This window comes from Rhinoraja longicauda, chromosome 44 (assembly GCF_053455715.1).
Source record: "Rhinoraja longicauda isolate Sanriku21f chromosome 44, sRhiLon1.1, whole genome shotgun sequence".
In the NCBI taxonomy this organism is placed as follows: domain Eukaryota; kingdom Metazoa; phylum Chordata; class Chondrichthyes; order Rajiformes; family Arhynchobatidae; genus Rhinoraja; species Rhinoraja longicauda.
In genome coordinates this window covers 2503361-2520409 of record NC_135996.1, presented here as the reverse complement: position 1 = coordinate 2520409, position 17049 = coordinate 2503361, and the positions used below count along the sequence as shown (strand labels likewise).

Sequence of the window (17049 nt, the reverse complement as noted above, 5' to 3'; positions counted from 1 at the left end):
ACTGGTCGGAGAACTGAGAAGGAGGAGGGATGGGTAGAGAGGGAAAGCAAGGGTTACTTGAGGTTAGAGAAGTCAGTGTTCATACCGAGGCAAGACACAAAATGCTGGACTAACTCAGCGGGACAGGCAGCATCTCTGGAGAGAAGGAGTGGGTGACGTTTCGAGTCTGAAGAAGGGTCTCGACCCGAAACGTCACCCATTCTTTCTCACCAGAGATGCTGCCTGTCCCGCTGAGTTACTCCAGCATTTTGTGTCTCTCTTGCCAAGAAGGCCATGAGATATCACTCCTCTAGACTCACCAATCTACACTGTACTTCCAGACAGCTGTGGTACAGTAGGTTACCCCTGTAAGGTCATATGGTCATAAGTGATAGGTGAAGAATTAGGCCATTCAACCCATCAAGTCCACTCCACCATTTAATCATGGCCGATCTGTCTTCCCCTCAACCCCATTCTCCTGCCTGCTCCCCATGACCCCTGACACCCGTACTAATCAAGAATCTGTCAAACTCCACCATTGCTGCCTGACCTGCTGAGTTACTCCAACATTTTGTGAATAAATCGATTTGTACCAGCATCTGCAGTTATTTTCTTAAACTCCACCATTGACTTGGCCTCCACACTCTCTGACTAAAGAAATCCCTCCTCGTCTCCTTTCTAAAGGAACATCCTTTGATTCTGAGGCTGTGCCCTCTGGTGCTAGACTCTCCCACTAGTGGAAACACCCTCTCCACATCCACTCTATCCAGGCCTTTTGCTATACGGGGTCCCCCCTCATCCTTCTAAACTCCAGCGAGCACAGGCCCAGCGATGTCAAACGCTCATCACATTCATCCCGGGGTTATATTCGTGAAATATCATAAATGCTGTTACTATATGCTTCCAGGGTTCTAGTCATGGGGGTGTGATAACCAGACAGCAGGCAGCCGTATCTGAGAGGCAGGGGATTGATAGATAGGGGCGCGGGTCAGCCGGGCTTGGAGTCAGTATAGTGTATTGTCACGTGTACCGAGGTACAGTGGAAAGCTTTTGTTGCGTGCTATCCAGTCAGCGGAAAGACAATGCATGGTTACAATCGAGCTATTTACAGTGTATACATACATCATATCATATCATATCATATCATATATATACAGCCGGAAACAGGCCTTTTCGGCCCACCAAGTCCGTGCCGCCCAACGATCCCCGTACATTAACACTATCCTACACCCACTAGGGACAATTTTTACATTTACCCAGCCAATTAACCTACATACCTGTACGTCTTTGGAGTGTGGGAGGAAACCGAAGATCTCGGAGAAAACCCACGCAGGTCACGGGGAGAACGTACAAACTCCTTACAGTGCAGCACCCGTAGTCAGGATCGAACCTGAGTCTCCGGCGCTGCATTCGCTGTAAAGCAGCAACTCTACCGCTGCGCTACCGTGCCGCCCTTATGATGAGGGAATAACGTTTAGTGCAAGGTAAAGCCAGCAAAGTCCAATCCAGGATAGTCCGAGGGTCATCAATTAGTACTTCAGCACTGCTATGTGGTTGTGGTAGGATGGTTCAGTTGCCTGATAACAGCTGAGAAGAAACTGTCCCTGAATCTGGAGGTGTGGGTTTTCACACTTCTGTACCGTTTGCCCGATGGGAGACAATAGACAATAGACAATAGACAATAGGTGCAGGAGTAGGCCATTCAGCCCTTCGAGCCAGCACCGCCATTCAATGCGATCATGGCTGATCACTCAATCAGTACCCCGTTCCTGCCTTCTCCCCATACCCCCTCACTCCGCTATCCTCAAGAGCTCTATCCAGCTCTCTCTTGAAAGCATCCAACGAACTGGCCTCCACTGCCTTCTGAGGCAGAGAATTCCACACCTTCACCACCCTCTGACTGAAAAAGTTCTTCCTCATCTCCGTTCTAAATGGCCTACCCCTTATTCTCAAACTGTGGCCCCTTGTTCTGGACTCCCCTAACATTGGGAACATGTTATCTGCCTCTAATGTGTCCAATCCCCTAATTATCTTATATGTTTCAATAAGATCCCCCCTCATCCTTCTAAATTCCAGTGTATACAAGCCCAATCGCTCCAGCCTTTCAACATACGACAGTCCCGCCATTCCGGGAATTAACCTAGTGAACCTACGCTGCACGCCCTCCATAGCAAGAATATCCTTCCTCAAATTTGGAGACCAAAACTGCACACAGTACTCCAGGTGCGGTCTCACCAGGGCCCGGTACAACTGTAGAAGGACCTCTTTGCTCCTATACTCAACTCCTCTTGTTACGAAGGCCAACATTCCATTGGCTTTCTTCACTGCCTGCTGTACCTGCATGCTTCCTTTCATTGACTGATGCACTAGGACACCCAGATCTCGTTGAACTCCCCCTCCTCCTAACTTGACACCATTCAGATAATAATCTGCCTTTCTATTCTTACTTCCAAAGTGAATAACCTCACACTTATCTACATTAAACTGCATCTGCCATGTATCCGCCCACTCACACAACCTGTCCAAGTCACCCTGCAGCCTTATTGCATCTTCCTCACAATTCACACTACCCCCCAACTTAGTATCATCTGCAAATTTGCTAATGGTACTTTTAATCCCTTCGTCTAAGTCATTAATGTATATCGTAAATAGCTGGGGTCCCAGCACCGAACCTTGCGGTACCCCACTGGTCACTGCCTGCCATTCCGAAAGGGACCCATTTATCCCCACTCTTTGCTTTCTGTCTGTCAACCAATTTTCTATCCATGTCAGTACCCTACCCCCAACACCATGTGCCCTAATTTTGCCCACTAATCTCCTATGTGGGACCTTGTCGAAGGCTTTCTGAAAGTCGAGGTACACCACATCCACTGACTCTCCCTTGTCAATTTTCCTAGTTACATCCTCAAAAAATTCCAGTAGATTTGTCAAGCATGATTTCCCCTTCGTAAATCCATGCTGACTCGGAATGATCCCGTTACTGCTATCCAAATGCTCAGCAATTTCGTCTTTTATAATTGACTCCAGCATCTTCCCCACCACTGATGTCAGACTAACTGGTCTATAATTCCCCGTTTTCTCTCTCCCTCCTTTCTTAAAAAGTGGGATAACATTTGCTATCCTCCAATCCACAGGAACTGATCCTGAATCTATAGAACATTGAAAAATGATCTCCAATGCTTCCACTATTTCTAGAGCCACCTCCTTAAGTACTCTGGGATGCAGACCATCAGGCCCTGGGGATTTATCAGCCTTCAGTCCCATCAGTCTACCCAAAACCATTTCCTGCCTAATGTGGATTTCCTTCAGTTCCTCCATCACCCTAGGTTCTCCGGCCCCTAGAACATTTGGGAGATTGTGTGTATCTTCCTCAGTGAAGACAGATCCAAAGTAACGGTTTAACTCGTCTGCCATTTCTTTGTTCCCCATAATAAATTCCCCTGCTTCTGTCTTCAAGGGACCCACATTTGCCTTGACTATTTTTTTCCTCTTCACGTACGTAAAAAAACTTTTGCTATCCTCCTTTATATTATTGGCTAGTTTACCCTCGTACCTCATCTTTTCTCCCCGTATTGCCTTTTTAGTTAACTTTTGTTGCTCTTTAAAAGAGTCCCAATCCTCTGTCTTCCCACTCTTCTTTGCTATGTTATACTTCCTCTCCTTAATTTTTATGCTGTCCCTGACTTCCCTCATCAGCCACAGGTGTCTCTTACTCCCCTTAGAGTCTTTCCACCTCTTTGGAATAAATTGATCCTGCAACCTCTGCATTATTCCCAGGGGAGAAGAGGGAGTGACCGGGGTGAGACTGGTCCTTGATTATGCTGCTGGCCTTGCCGAGGCAGCGTGAGGTGTAGATGGAGTCAATGGAAGAGAGGTTGGTTTGTGTGATGGCTTGTTTGTGACAGGTTGTATTTTTCTCTCCGCCAGCTGGATTCGGCGGCATTCCCGGCCTCGGGAGCCTGGGCATGGGCTCGGCAAACTTCATGGAGCTGCAGCAGCAGATGCAGCGGCAGCTGATGTCAAACCCGGACATGCTAGCGCAGATCATGGAGAACCCCTTCGTGCAAAACATGATGTCCAACCCCGACCTCATGAGGCAAATGATCATGTCGAACCCTCAGATGCAGCAGCTGATGGAGAGAAATCCGGAGATCAGCCACATGTTAAACAACCCCGAACTCATGAGACAGGTGACGGCTTCCTTGTGGGTTGTCTCTAGAGTTGGCACCCAACCCAGGCGACTCTTGTATGCTAGTCACAGAGGTGGCGCAGCGGTAGAGTTGTAGCGCCAGAGACGCAGATTCCATCCTGACTACGGGTGCTGTCTTTACGGAGTTTGTAAGCTCTCCCCGTGACCTGTGTGGGTTTTCTCCGGGTGCTCCGGTTTCCTTGGAGATTCTTACTTGCAGCAGCTCAACAGAATATGTAAACATCTGTCTGAAGAAGGGTCTCGACCCGTAACGTCACCCCTTCCTTCTCTCCAGAGATGCTGCCTGACCTGCTGAGTCACTCCGGCATTTGTGTCTATCTTATGTAAACATAGTACTGTTCACATGGGCAGTGGTAGAGCTGCTGCCTCACAGCGCCAGAGACCCAGGTTCCATCCTGACCTCGGGTGCTGTCTGTACGGAGTCTGTACGTTCTCCCCGTGACCGGATGGGTTTTCTCCGAGATCTTCGGATTCCTCCCATACTCCAAAGACGTATAGGTTTGGAAGTCAATTGGCTTGGGTTTGTACACTTGGTATAAGTGTGATTAGTGTGTGTAGGATAGTGTTAATGTGCGGGGAGCGCTGGTCGATGTGGACTCGGTGGGCCGAAGGGCCTGTTTCTGCGCTGTATCTCTAGAAAAAAGTGGATCTGCAATCACGCATTACAATCACTCCATTCTTTTAAATCCCTACTCCTACACCATGAATGGCTCGATTGTGATCTTATACGGGAGTCAGGGGTTATGGAGAGAAGGCAGGAAAATGGGGTTAGGAGGGAGAGATAGATCAGCCATGATTGAAAGGCGGAGTGGACGTGATGTGCTGAATGGCTTAATTCTGCTCCTGTCAATATGAACTCATTGTCTTTCCGCTGACTGGTTAGCACACAACAAAAGCTTTTCTTTGTATCTTGGTACACGTGACAATAGACTGAACCAAACCAAACCCAGTAATATTTGTGTTATAAGAGTGCTGTCCAACTGTGATAATTGTGTTGCGAGAGTGCGGTCCCACTGATGCTAGTTTAGAGTGTTACTGTCACGTGTTGCCAGTCCGGTCCCACTGATGCTAGTTTAGAGTGTTACTGTCACGTGTTGCGTGAGTGCGGTCCCACTGATGCTAGATAAGTGTGTTACTGTCACGTGTGACAGAGTGCGGTCCCACGGATGCTAGTTGAGAGTGTTGCTGTCACGTGTTGCCTGAGTGCGGTCCCACTGATGGTAGTTTAGAGTGTTACTGTCACGTGTTGCGTGAGTGCGGTCCCACTGTTTCCCACTGCGACCGGAGTCTTCAAGGTCGATCCCAGCTGGAGGCCGCCGACTCCACGATGTTAGGCCGTAGCGCGAACGGAGATACGACACGGTAAAGGTCGCATCTCCGTTGAGGAAGAGATTAGAAAAAAAGGTTTCCCCCAACCCCCGCACCACCCCCCCACATACACCGAGTTAAAAATAGAACAAAACGTACATTAAACGATGACAATAGACAAAAAACAACAAAAAGACAGAGAGACTGCCGGTGAGCCGCAGCTGCAGAACACAGCCACGCCCCTTTTCGTTTAGAGTGTTACAGTCACGTGTGACAGAGTGCGGTTCCACTGATGCTAATTTAGAGTGTTTACTGTCACGTGTTGCGTGAGTACAGTCCCAATGACACTAGTTTAGAGTGTTACTGTCACGTGTGACAGAGTACGGCCCCACTGTTGCTAGTTTAGTGTGTTACTGTCACGTGTTGCGTGAGTGTAGTCCCACGGATGCTAGTTTAGAGTGTTACTGTCACGTGTTGCGTGTGTGCGGTGCGACTGATGCTAGTTTAGTGTTACTTTCACGTGTTGATGCTAGTTTAGAGTGTTACTGTCACGTGTTGCGTGAGTCTGGTCCCACTGATGTTAGTTTGGCGTGTTACTGTCACGTGTTGCGTGAGTGCGGTCCCACTTTTGCTAATTTAGAGTGTTACTGTCACGTGTTGCGTGAGTGCAGTCCCACTGATGCATGTTTAGCGTGTTACTGTCATGTGTGACAGAGTGCAGTCCCACTGATGCTAGTTTAGAGTGTTACTGTCACGTGTTGCGTGAGTATGGTCCGACTGGTGCTAGTTTAGAGTGTTACTTTCACGTGTTGCGTGTGTGCGGTCCCACTGATGCTAGCTTAGAGTGTTACTGTCACGTGTGACAGGGTGTGGTTCGATTGATGCTAGTTTAGAGTGTTACTGTCACGTGTTGCGTGAGTCTGGTCCCACTGATGCAGGTTTGGCGTGTTACTCTCACGTGTTGCGTGAGTGCGGTCCCACTGATGCTAGTTTAGAGTGTTACTGTCACGTGTTGCGTGAGTATGGTCCGACTGATGCTAGTTTAGAGTGTTACTTTCACGTGTTGCGTGTGTGCGGTCCCACTTTTAGTGTTACTGTCACGTGTTGCGTGAGTGCAGTCCCACTGATGCAAGTTTAGCGTGTTTCTGTGATGTGTTGCGTGAGTGCAGTCCCACTGATGCATGTTTAGCATGTTACTGTCACGTGTTGCGTGAGTGTAGTCCCACGGATGCTAGTTTAGAGTGTTGCTGTCACGTGTTGCGTGTGTGCGGTGCGACTGATGCTAGTTTAGAGTGTTACTTTCACGTGTTGCCAGTAATGCTAGTTTAGAGTGCTACTGTCACGTGTTGCGTGAGTCTGGTCCCACTGATGTTAGTTTGGCGTGTTACTGTCACGTGTTGCGTGAGTGTGGTTCCACTGATGCAAGTTTAGCGTGTTTCTGTTACGTGTTGCGTGAGTGCGGTCACACTTGCTAATTTAGAGTGTTACTGTCACGTGTTGCGTGAGTGCGGTCCCACTGATGCATGTTTAGCGTGTTACTCACGTGTGACAGAGTGCAGTCCCACTGATGCTAGTTTAGAGTGTTACTGTCACGTGTTGCGTGAGTATGGTCCGACTGATGCTAGTTTAGAGTGTTACTTTCACGTGTTGCGTGTGTGCGGTCCCACTTTTAGAGTGTTACTGTCACGTGTTGCGTGAGTGCAGTCCCACTGATGCTAATTTAGTGTGTTACTGTCACGTGTTGCGTAAGTGTAGTCCCACGGATGCTAGTTTAGAGTGTTACTGTCACGTGTTGCATGAGTATGGTCCGACTGATGCTAGTTTAGAGTGTTACTTTCAAGTGCTGCGTGTGTGCGGTCCCACTGATGCTAGCTTAGAGTGTTACTGTCACGTGTGACAGGGTGTGGTTCGATTGATGCTAGTTTAGAGTTTTACTGTCACGTGTTGCGTGAGTCCGATCCCACTGATGCAAGTTTGGCGTGTTACTGTCACATGTAGCGTGAGTGTGGTCCCACTGATGCAAGTTTAGCATGTTTCTGTGACGTGTTGCGTGAGTGCGGTCCCACTGATGCTAGTTTAGAGTGTTACTGTCACGTGTTGCGTGAGTGCGGTCCCATTGATGCTAGTTTAGCGTGTTACGGTCACATGATGCGTGAGTGCGGTCCCACTGATGCTAGTTTAGAGTGTTACTGTCATGTGTTGCATGAGTGCGGTCCCACTGATGCATGTTTAGCGTGTTACTGTTACGTGTGACAGAGTGCAGTCCCACTGATGCTAGTTTAGAGTGTTACTGTCACGTGTTGCGTGAGTATGGTCCGACTGATGCTAGTTACTTTCACGTGTTGCGTGTGTGCGGTCCCACTTTTAGAGTGTTGCTGTCACGTGTTGCGTGAGTGCAGTCCCACTGATGCTAGTTTAGTGTGTTACTGTCACATGTTGCGTGAGTGTAGTCCCACGGATGCTAGTTTAGAGTGTTGCTGTCACGTGTTGCGTGTGTACGGTGCGACCGATGCTAGTTTAGAATGTTACTTTCACGTGTTGCCAGTGATGCTAGTTTAGAGTGTTACTGTCACGTGTTGCGTGAGTCTGGTCCCTCTGATGTTAGTTTGGCGTGTTACTGTCACGTGTTGCGTGAGTGTGGTTCCACTGATGCAAGTTTAGCGTGTTTTTGTCACGTGTTGCGTGAGTGCGGTCCCACTGGTGCTAGTTTAGCGTGTTACGGTCACATGATGCGTGAGTGCGGTCCCACTGATGCTAGTTTAGAGTGTTACTGTCATGTGTTGCGTGTGTGCGGTCCCACTGATGCATGTTTAGAGTGTTACTGTCACGTGTGACAGGGTGTGGTTCGAATGATGCTAATTTAGATTGTTACTGTCACGTGTTGCGTGAGTGTGGTCCCACTGATGCTAGTTTAGAGTGTTACTGTCACGTGTTGCGTGTGTCCGGTCCCACTGATGCAAGTTTGGCGTGTTACTGTCACATGTAGCGTGAGTGTGGTCCCACTGATGCAAGTTTAGCGTGTTTCTGTGATGTGTTGCGTGAGTTCAGTCCCACTGATGCATGTTTAGCATGTTACTGTCACGTGTGACAGAGTGCAGTCCCACTGATGCTAGTTTAGAGTGTTACTGTCACGTGTTGCGTGAGTATGGTCCGACTGATGCTAGTTTAGAGTGCTACTTTCACGTGTTGCGTGTGTGCGGTCCCACTGATGCTAGTTTAGAGTGTTACTGTCACGTGTTGCGTGAGTGCGGTCCCACTGATGCTAGCTTAGATTGTTACTGTCACGTGTTGCATGAGTATTGTCCCACTGATGCTAATTTAGAGTGTTACTGTCACGTGTTGCGTGAGTGCGGTCCCACTGATGCAAGTTTAGCGTGTTACTGTCACGTGAGTGTGGTCCCACTGATGCTAGTTTAGAGTATTACTGTCACGTGTTGCGCGAGTGCGGTCCCACTGATGCTAGCTTAGATTGTTACTGTCACGTGTTGCATGAGTATTGTCCCACTGATGCTAATTTAGAGTGTTACTGTCATGTGTTGCGTGAGTGCGGTCCCACTGATGCTAGTTTGGCGTGTTACTGTCACGTGTGACAGAGTGCGGTCCCACTGATGCTGGTGTAGAGTGTTACAGTCACGTGTTGTGTGAGTCCGGTCCCACTGATGTTAGTTTGGCGTGTTACTGTCACGTGTTGCGTGAGTGTGGTCCCACTGATGATAGCTTGGCGTGTTACTGTCATGTGTTGCGTGAGTGTGGTCCCACTGATGCAAGGTACGCGTGTTACGGTCACATGATGAATGAGTGCGGTCCCACTGATGCAAGTTTAGAGTGTTGCTGTCACGTGTTGCGTGAGTGCGGTCCCACTAATGCTAGTTTAGCGTGTTACTGTCACGTGTGACAGAGTGCCGTCCCACTGATGCTAGTTTAGCGTGTTACGGTCACATGTTGCCTGTGTGCGGTCCCACTGATGCAAGTTGAGAGTGTTACTGTCATGTGTTGCGAATGCAGTCCCAATGATGCTAGTTTAGAGTGTTACTGTCACGTGTGACAGAGTGCGGTCCCACTGATGCTAGTTTAGCGTGTTACGGTCACATGATGCGTGAGTGCGGTCCCACTGATGCTAGTTTAGGGTGTTGCTGTCACGTGTTGCGTGAGTGCGGTCACACTTTTGCTAGTTTAGAGTGTTACAGTCACGTGTGACAGAGTGCGGTCCCACTGATGCTAGTTTAGCGTGTTACGGTCACATGATGCATGAGTGCGGTCCCACTGATGCTAGTTTAGGGTGTTGCTGTCACGTGTTGCGTGAGTGCAGTCCCACTGATGCTAGTTTAGAGTGTCACAGTCACGTGTGACGGAGTGCGGTCCCACTGATGCTAATTTAGATTGTTTACTGTCACGTGTTGCGTGAGTACGGTCCCACGGATGCTGGTTTAGAGTGTTACTGTTACGTGTTGCGTGAGTGCAGTCCCACTGATGCTAATTTAGAGTGTTACTGTCACGTGTTGCCAGTCCGGTCCCACTGGTGCTAGTTTAGAGTGTTACAGTCACGTGTTGCGTGAGTGTGGTCCCACTGATGCAAGTTTAGCGTGTTACGGTCACATGATGCTTGAGTACGGTCCGACTGACGCTAGTTTAGAGTGTTACTGTCACGTGTGACAGAGTACGGCCTCACTGTTGCTAGTTTAGTGTGTTACTGTCACGTGTTGCGTGAGTGTAGTCCCACGGATGCTAGTTTAGAGTGTTGCTGTCACGTGTTGCGTCTGTGCGGTGCGACTGATGCTAGTTTAGAGTGTTACTTTCACGTGTTGCCAGTGATGCTAGTTTAGAGTGCTACTGTCACGTGTTGCGTGAGTCTGGTCCCACTGATGTTAGTTTGGCGTGTTACTGTCACGTGTTGCGTGAGTGTGGTTCCACTGATGCAAGTTTAGCGTGTTTCTGTCACGTGTTGCGTGAGTGCGGTCACACTTTTGCTAATTTAGAGTGTTACTGTCACGTGTTGCGTGAGTGCGGTCCCACTGATGCTAGTTTAGCGTGTTACGGTCACATGATGCGTGAGTGCGGTCCCACTGATGCTAGTTTGGAGTGTTACTGTCACGTGTGACAGGGTGCAGTCCCACTGATGCTAGTTTAGAGTGTTACTGTCACGTGTTGCGTGAGTATGGTCCGACTGATGCTAGTTTAGAGCGTTACTTTCACGTGTTGCGTGTGTGCGGTCCCACTGATGCTAGCTTAAGAGTGTTACTGTCACGTGTGACAGGGTGTGGTTCGATTGATACTAATTTAGATTGTTAATGTCACGTGTTGCGTGAGTGCGGTCCCACTGATGCTAGTTTAGAGTGTTACTGTCACGTGTTGCGTGAGTCCGATCCCACTGATGCAAGTTTGGCGTGTTACTGTCACATGTAGCGTGAGTGTGGTCCCACTGATTCAAGTTTAGCGTGTTTCTGTGACGTGTTGAGTGAGTGCAGTCCGACGGATGCTAGTTTAGAGTGTTACTGTCACGTGTTGCGTGAGTGTGGTCCCACTGATGCTAGTTTAGAGTGTTACTGTCACGTGTTGCGTGAGTGCGGTTCCACTGATGTTAATTTAGATTGTTTAATGTCACGTGTTCTGTGAGGGCGTTTCCATTGATGCTAGTTTGGCGTGTTACTGTCACGTGTGACAGAGTGCGGTCCCACTGATGCTAATTTAGAGTGTTACTGTCACGTGTGTGCGGTCCCACTGATGCTAGTTTAGAGTGTTACTGTCTCGTGTTGCGTGAGTGCGGTCCCACGGATATTAGTTTAGAGTGTTACTGTCACGTGTTGCGTGTGTGCGGTCCCACGGATGTTAGTTTAGAGTGTTACTGTCACGTGTTGCGTGTGTGCGGTCCCACGGATGCTCGTTTAGAGTGTTACTGTCACGTGTTGCATGAATATGGTCCCACTGATGCTAGTTTAGAGTCTTAAAGTGGTAAAGTACCACTTAATGGTAAAGTACCATTAGCAAATTTGCAGATGATACAAAGCTGGGTGGTAGTGTGAACTGTGAGGAAGATGCTATGAGGTTGCAGGGTGACTTGGACAGTTCGTGTGAGTGGGCGAATGCATGGGGGATGCAGTTTAATGTGGATATGTGTGAGGTTATCCACTTTGCTGGTAAGAATATGAAAGGCAGAGTATTATCTGAATGGTGTCAAGTTTGGAAAAGGGGACGTACAACGAGATCTGGGTGTCCTAGTGCATCAGTCACTGAAAGGAAGCATGCAGATACAGCAGGCAGTGAAGAAAGCCAATGGAATGTTGGCCTTCATAGCAAGAGGAGTTGAGTATAGGAGCAAAGAGGTCCTTCTGCAGTTGTACAGGGCACTAGTGAGACCACACCTGGAGTACTGTGTGGAGTTTTGGTCTCCAAATTTGAGGAAGGATATTCTTGCTATTGAAGGCGTGCAGCGTAGGTTTACTAGGTTAATTCCCGGAATGGCGGGACTGTCATATGTTGAAAGACTGGAGCGACTAGGCTTTTATATACTGGAATTTACAAGGATGAGAGGAGATCTTATCGAAACGTATAAGATTATTAAGGGGATGGTCACGTTAGAGGCAGGAAACATGTTCCCAATGTTGGGGGAGTCCAGAACAAGGGACCACAGTTTAAGAATATGGGGTCGGCCATTTAGAACTGAGATGAGGAAAACCTTTTTCAGTCAGAGAGTTGTGAATCTGTGGAATTCTCTGCCTCAGAAGGCACTAGAGGCCAATTCTCTGAATGCATTCAAGAGAGAGCTAGATAGAGCTCTTAAGAATAGCGGAGTCATGGGGTATGGGGAGAAGGCAGGAACAGGGTACTGATTGAGAATGATCAGCCATGATCACATTGAATGGCGGTGCTGGCTCGAAGGGCCGAATGGCCTCCTCCTGCTCCTATTGTCGATTGTCTATTAACTATTACTGTCACGTGTTGCCTGAGTGCGGTCCCACTGATGCTAAATTATGAGTGTTACTGTCACGTGTTTTTTTTAGACAATAGGTGCAGGAATAGGCCATTCGGCCCTTCGAGCCAGCACCACCATTCAATGTGATCATGGCTGATCATTCTCAATCAGTACAGTTCACACTACCACCCAGCTTTGTATCATCTGCAAATTTGCTAATGGTACTTTTAATCCCTTCATCCAAGTCATTAATGAATATTATAAATAGTTGCGGTCCCAGCACCGAGCCTTGCGGTACCCCACTAGTCACTGCCTGCTATTCTGAAAGGGACCCATTTATCCCCACTCTTTGCTTTCTGTCTGTCAACCAATTTTCTATCCATGTCAGTACCCTACCCCCAATACCATGTGCTCTAATTTTGCCCACTAATCTCCAATGTGGAACCTTGTCGAAGGCTTTCTGAAAGTCGAGGTACACCACATGATGCGTGAGTGTGGTCCCACTGATGCTAGTTTAGAGTGTTTCTGTCATGTGTTGCGTGAATGCGGTCCCACTGATGCTAGTTTAGAGTGTTACTGTCACGTGTTGCGTGAGTGCGGTCCCACTGATGCTAGTTTAGAGTGTTACTGTCACGTGTACTGAGGTACAGTGAAAAGCTCTTTTGTTGTGCTATGCAGTCAGCGACTATGTTTGTACACTACAGGATTACAATCGAGGCATCCACAGTGTACAGGTAAAGAATAAAGGATACAGAATGGGATCAATGGCCCTGCACCTTTATTTTACAAAAAAAAGACAAGGTTCAGGTTTAACTCGGCAGGTCGGGCAGCATTTCTGGAGAACTGCAGATGCTGGTTTACACCGAAGATGGACACAAAATGCTGGTGTAATTCAACGGGTCAGGCATCCTCTCTGGAGAAAAGGAATAGAAGTCTGAAGAAAGGTCTCGAAACGTCACCCATTCCTTCTCTCCCAGGATGCTGCCTGACCCGCTGAGTTACTCCAGCATTTTGTGTCTACCTTCAATTTAAACCAGCATCTGCAGTTCTTTTTCCTACAGAGGACATAGGTTTCAGGTGACAGGGGTAATGATTGAATAGGAACCTGATGGGGGGGGGGGGGATTTTTTTCACACAGTGGGTGGTGGGTGTACGGAATGAGCTGCCGGATGAGGTAGTTGAGGCACGTCCTATCATGACATTTAAACAACATTTGGACAGGTACATGGATAGGATAGGCTTAGAGCGATAAGGGCCAAATACAGGGAACTAGGAATAGAAGGAATGGGTGACGTTTTGGGTCGAGACCCTTCTTCAGACTGATGTCAGGGGGGCTGGACAAAGGAAGGATATAGGTGGAGACAGGAAGAAAGAGGGAGAGGGAAATCCCACAGCACCGCTGGGTCCTACTGCCCACCCCCTATTATAGGTAACCACAGCAAGGTTTCCACTGGGTCTCCCCCTTCCCCCTCTAGCCAGGCGACCCTAGCTACTCCCCACATCGGTCCTCATGCCCCCCTCTGCTCTGTTAACCTACCACCCCCTCACTATACATTCCCTCCACCTCAATCTGCCCCCATCCGACTCCAACCCCCACACTTGCCGGGTGTTCACCATCCCCCCTGACCTCCCCCTTTCAGACACCGAATGGTCTGTCCTCAGCTGAGGCCTTACCTTTGTTCCCCTCCGCCCCCAACATCAACGAGTTCCGGGTCCGCCATGATGTGGAGCTCATCTTCCGTCGCCTCCACCTCCGAGCCTTTTTCCATGGGAAGGAGTCCTCACCCCCCACTGATGATCCCGTCTCCAGCGGACCCCCACTGATGATCCCGTCTCCAGCGGACCCCCTCCTCTTGGACCCCTCCCCCGGTTGGCCAACTACCCTCACTAGAACTGTTCATCTCCAACTGCTGTCGTGACATCAACCGCCTCAAATTCTCCACTCCCCTGACTAACTCTAACCTCTCCCCTCCTGAACGTGCAGCCCTCCACTCACTCCGCAACAATCATCAAACCCGCTGACAAGGGAGGGGCTGTGGTAGTCTGGCGTGCTGACCTCTACCGGACCGAGGCCAGACGACAACTCTGAAACACCTCTTCCTACTTATCCCTGGACCATGACCCCACCGACAAACACCAGACCTTTATCATCAGCACCATCACGGACCTCACCATTTCCGGTGCTCTACCCTCTAATGCCTCGAAACGTATAGTTCCCCAGCCCCGCACGGCCCGATTCTACCTCCTACCTAAAATCCATAAACAGAACTGTCCCGGCAGACCCATTGTTTCTGCCTGTTCATGTCCCACCGAACTTATTTCCACCTACCTCGACTCCATCCTATCCCCCCTGGTCAAATCCCTCCACACCTACGTCCAAGACACCTCACATGCTCTCCATCTCCTCGATAACTTCCGGTTCCCAGGCCCCCACTCCCTCATCTTTACCATGGATGTCCAGTCACTCTACAATTTCATCCCCCACAAGGATGGTCCCGAAGCCCTCCGTTTCTTCCTCGACCGTAGAACCAGCCAATCCCCATCGACCAACACTCTCCTCCGCCTAGCAGAGCTGGTTCTTACCCTCAACAACTTCTCCTTTGACTCCTCCCACTTCCTCCAAACCAGAGGCGTAGCTATGGGCACTCGCATGGGCCCTAGCTATGCCTGCCTCTTTGTCGGGTACATCGAACAATCCCTGTTCCAGACGTACACCGGCCCCATCCCCGAACTCTACCTCCGCTACATCGACGACTGCATTGGTGCTACCTCTTGTACCCATGCAGAACTCACTGACTTCATACACTTCACTTCCAATTTCCATCCTGCCCTTAAATATACCTGGACTATCTCCGACATCTCCCTACTGTTTCTGGACCCCACCATCTCCATCACAGGAGACAGACTAGTGACGGACATTTACTATAAACCCACTGACTCGCACAGCTATCTGGACTACACTTCTTCCCATCCTGTCTCCTGCAAAAAGTCTATCCCCTACTCCCAATTCCTCCGTCTACGCCGCATCTGCGCTCCGGATGAGGTGTTCCACACTAGGGCGTCAGAGATGTCCTCATTCTTCAGGAAACGGGGCTTCCCCTCATCCATTATAGATGAGGCTCTCACTAGGGTTTCTTCTACATCCGGCAGCTCCGCTCTTGCTCCCCCTCCCCCCATTCGTAACAAGGACAGAATCCCCCTCGTTCTCACCTTCCACCCCACCAGCCAGCGTATCCAATAAATCATCCTCCAACATTTCTGTCACCTACAACGGGACCCCACTACTGACCACATCTTCCCATCCCCTCCCCTTTCTGTGTTCCGCAGAGACCGTTCCCTCCGTAACTCCCTGGTCCACTCGTCCCTTCCTACCCAAACTACCACATCCCCGGGCACTTTCCACTGCAACCGCAGGAGATGCAACACCTGTCCCTTTACCTCCCCCCTCAACTCCATCCAAGGACCCAAACAGTCTTTCCAGGTGAGACAGAGGTTCACCTGCATCTCCTCCAACCTCATCTATTGTATCCGCTGCTCTAGATGTCAACTTCTTTACATCGTCGAAACCAAACGCGGGCTCGGCGATCGCTTCGCTCAACACCTTCACTCAGTCCGCCTTAACCAACCTGATCTCCCGGTGGCTGAGCACTTCAACTCCCCCTCCCACTCCCAGTCTGACCTTTCTGTCATGGGCCTCCTCCAGTGCCATAGTGAGGCCCACTGGAAATTGGAGGAACAGCACCTCATATTTCGCTTGGGCAGCTTGCAGCCCAGCGGTATGAACATTGACTTCTCCAACTTTAGATAGTTCCTCTGTCCCTCTCTTCCCCACCCCTTTCCCAGATCTCCCACTGTCTTCCTGTCTCCACCTATATCCTTCCTTTGTCCCGCCCCCCTGACATCAGTCTGAAGAAGTGTCTCGACCCGAAACGTCACCCATTCCTTCTCTCCCGAGATGCTGCCTGACCTGCTGAGTTACTCCAGCATTTTGTGAATAAATACCTTCGATTTGTACCAGCATCTGCAGTTATTTTCTTGAATTAGGAATAGTGTGCAGATGGGGTATCTTTGTGCACATGGACAAGTTGAGTGTCCATGCTGTGTGACTCTGTGAAGTGCTGCGGTTCCCAATAGGAAACTGGGAGCACAGCAAAGTCCTCTGCAATGGGGGATGGGGCGCACGTTAGTAGCTAGCAGCCTTGGGATGTCGGGGTACAGCTGTACTAAACGGTGGTCAGGCTGAAGTTGGAAGTTCCATTTTCAGTTCTGGTCGCCCTTCTATAGATGGACGCCATCAAACTGGAAAGGGTGCAAACATTTTTTTAAAGGGTTTTTTGAGAATTTTACCTGGACTCAGCAGGTCTCTCAGCACACTAACACTATCCTACACACGCTAGGGACAATTTTTACATATTACCCAGTCAATTAACCTACATACCTGAACGTCTTTGGAGTGTGGGAGGAAACCGAAGATCTCGGAGAAAACCCACGCAGGTCACGGGGAGAACGTACAAACTCCGTACAGACGGTGCCCGTAGTCAGGATCGAACCTGAGTCTCCGGCGCTGCATTCACAGTAAGGCAGCAACTCTACCGCTGCGCCACCGTGCCGCCCAGTGGTCCTGTGATTGCAACTGGACTTT

The 17049-nt window shown here is 49.4% G+C and overlaps 1 protein-coding gene across 1 annotated transcript in view; it reads left to right on the top strand.

Moving 5' to 3' along the window:
* Positions 1-17049, top strand: part of ubqln4 (ubiquilin 4) — a 100599-nt gene that overhangs the window by 44766 nt on the left and 38784 nt on the right. The window contains exon 4 of the mRNA XM_078431902.1: positions 3907-4169. Within this exon, the coding sequence (XP_078288028.1) occupies positions 3907-4169 (263 nt within the window). The remainder of the gene's footprint in view (positions 1-3906; positions 4170-17049) is intronic.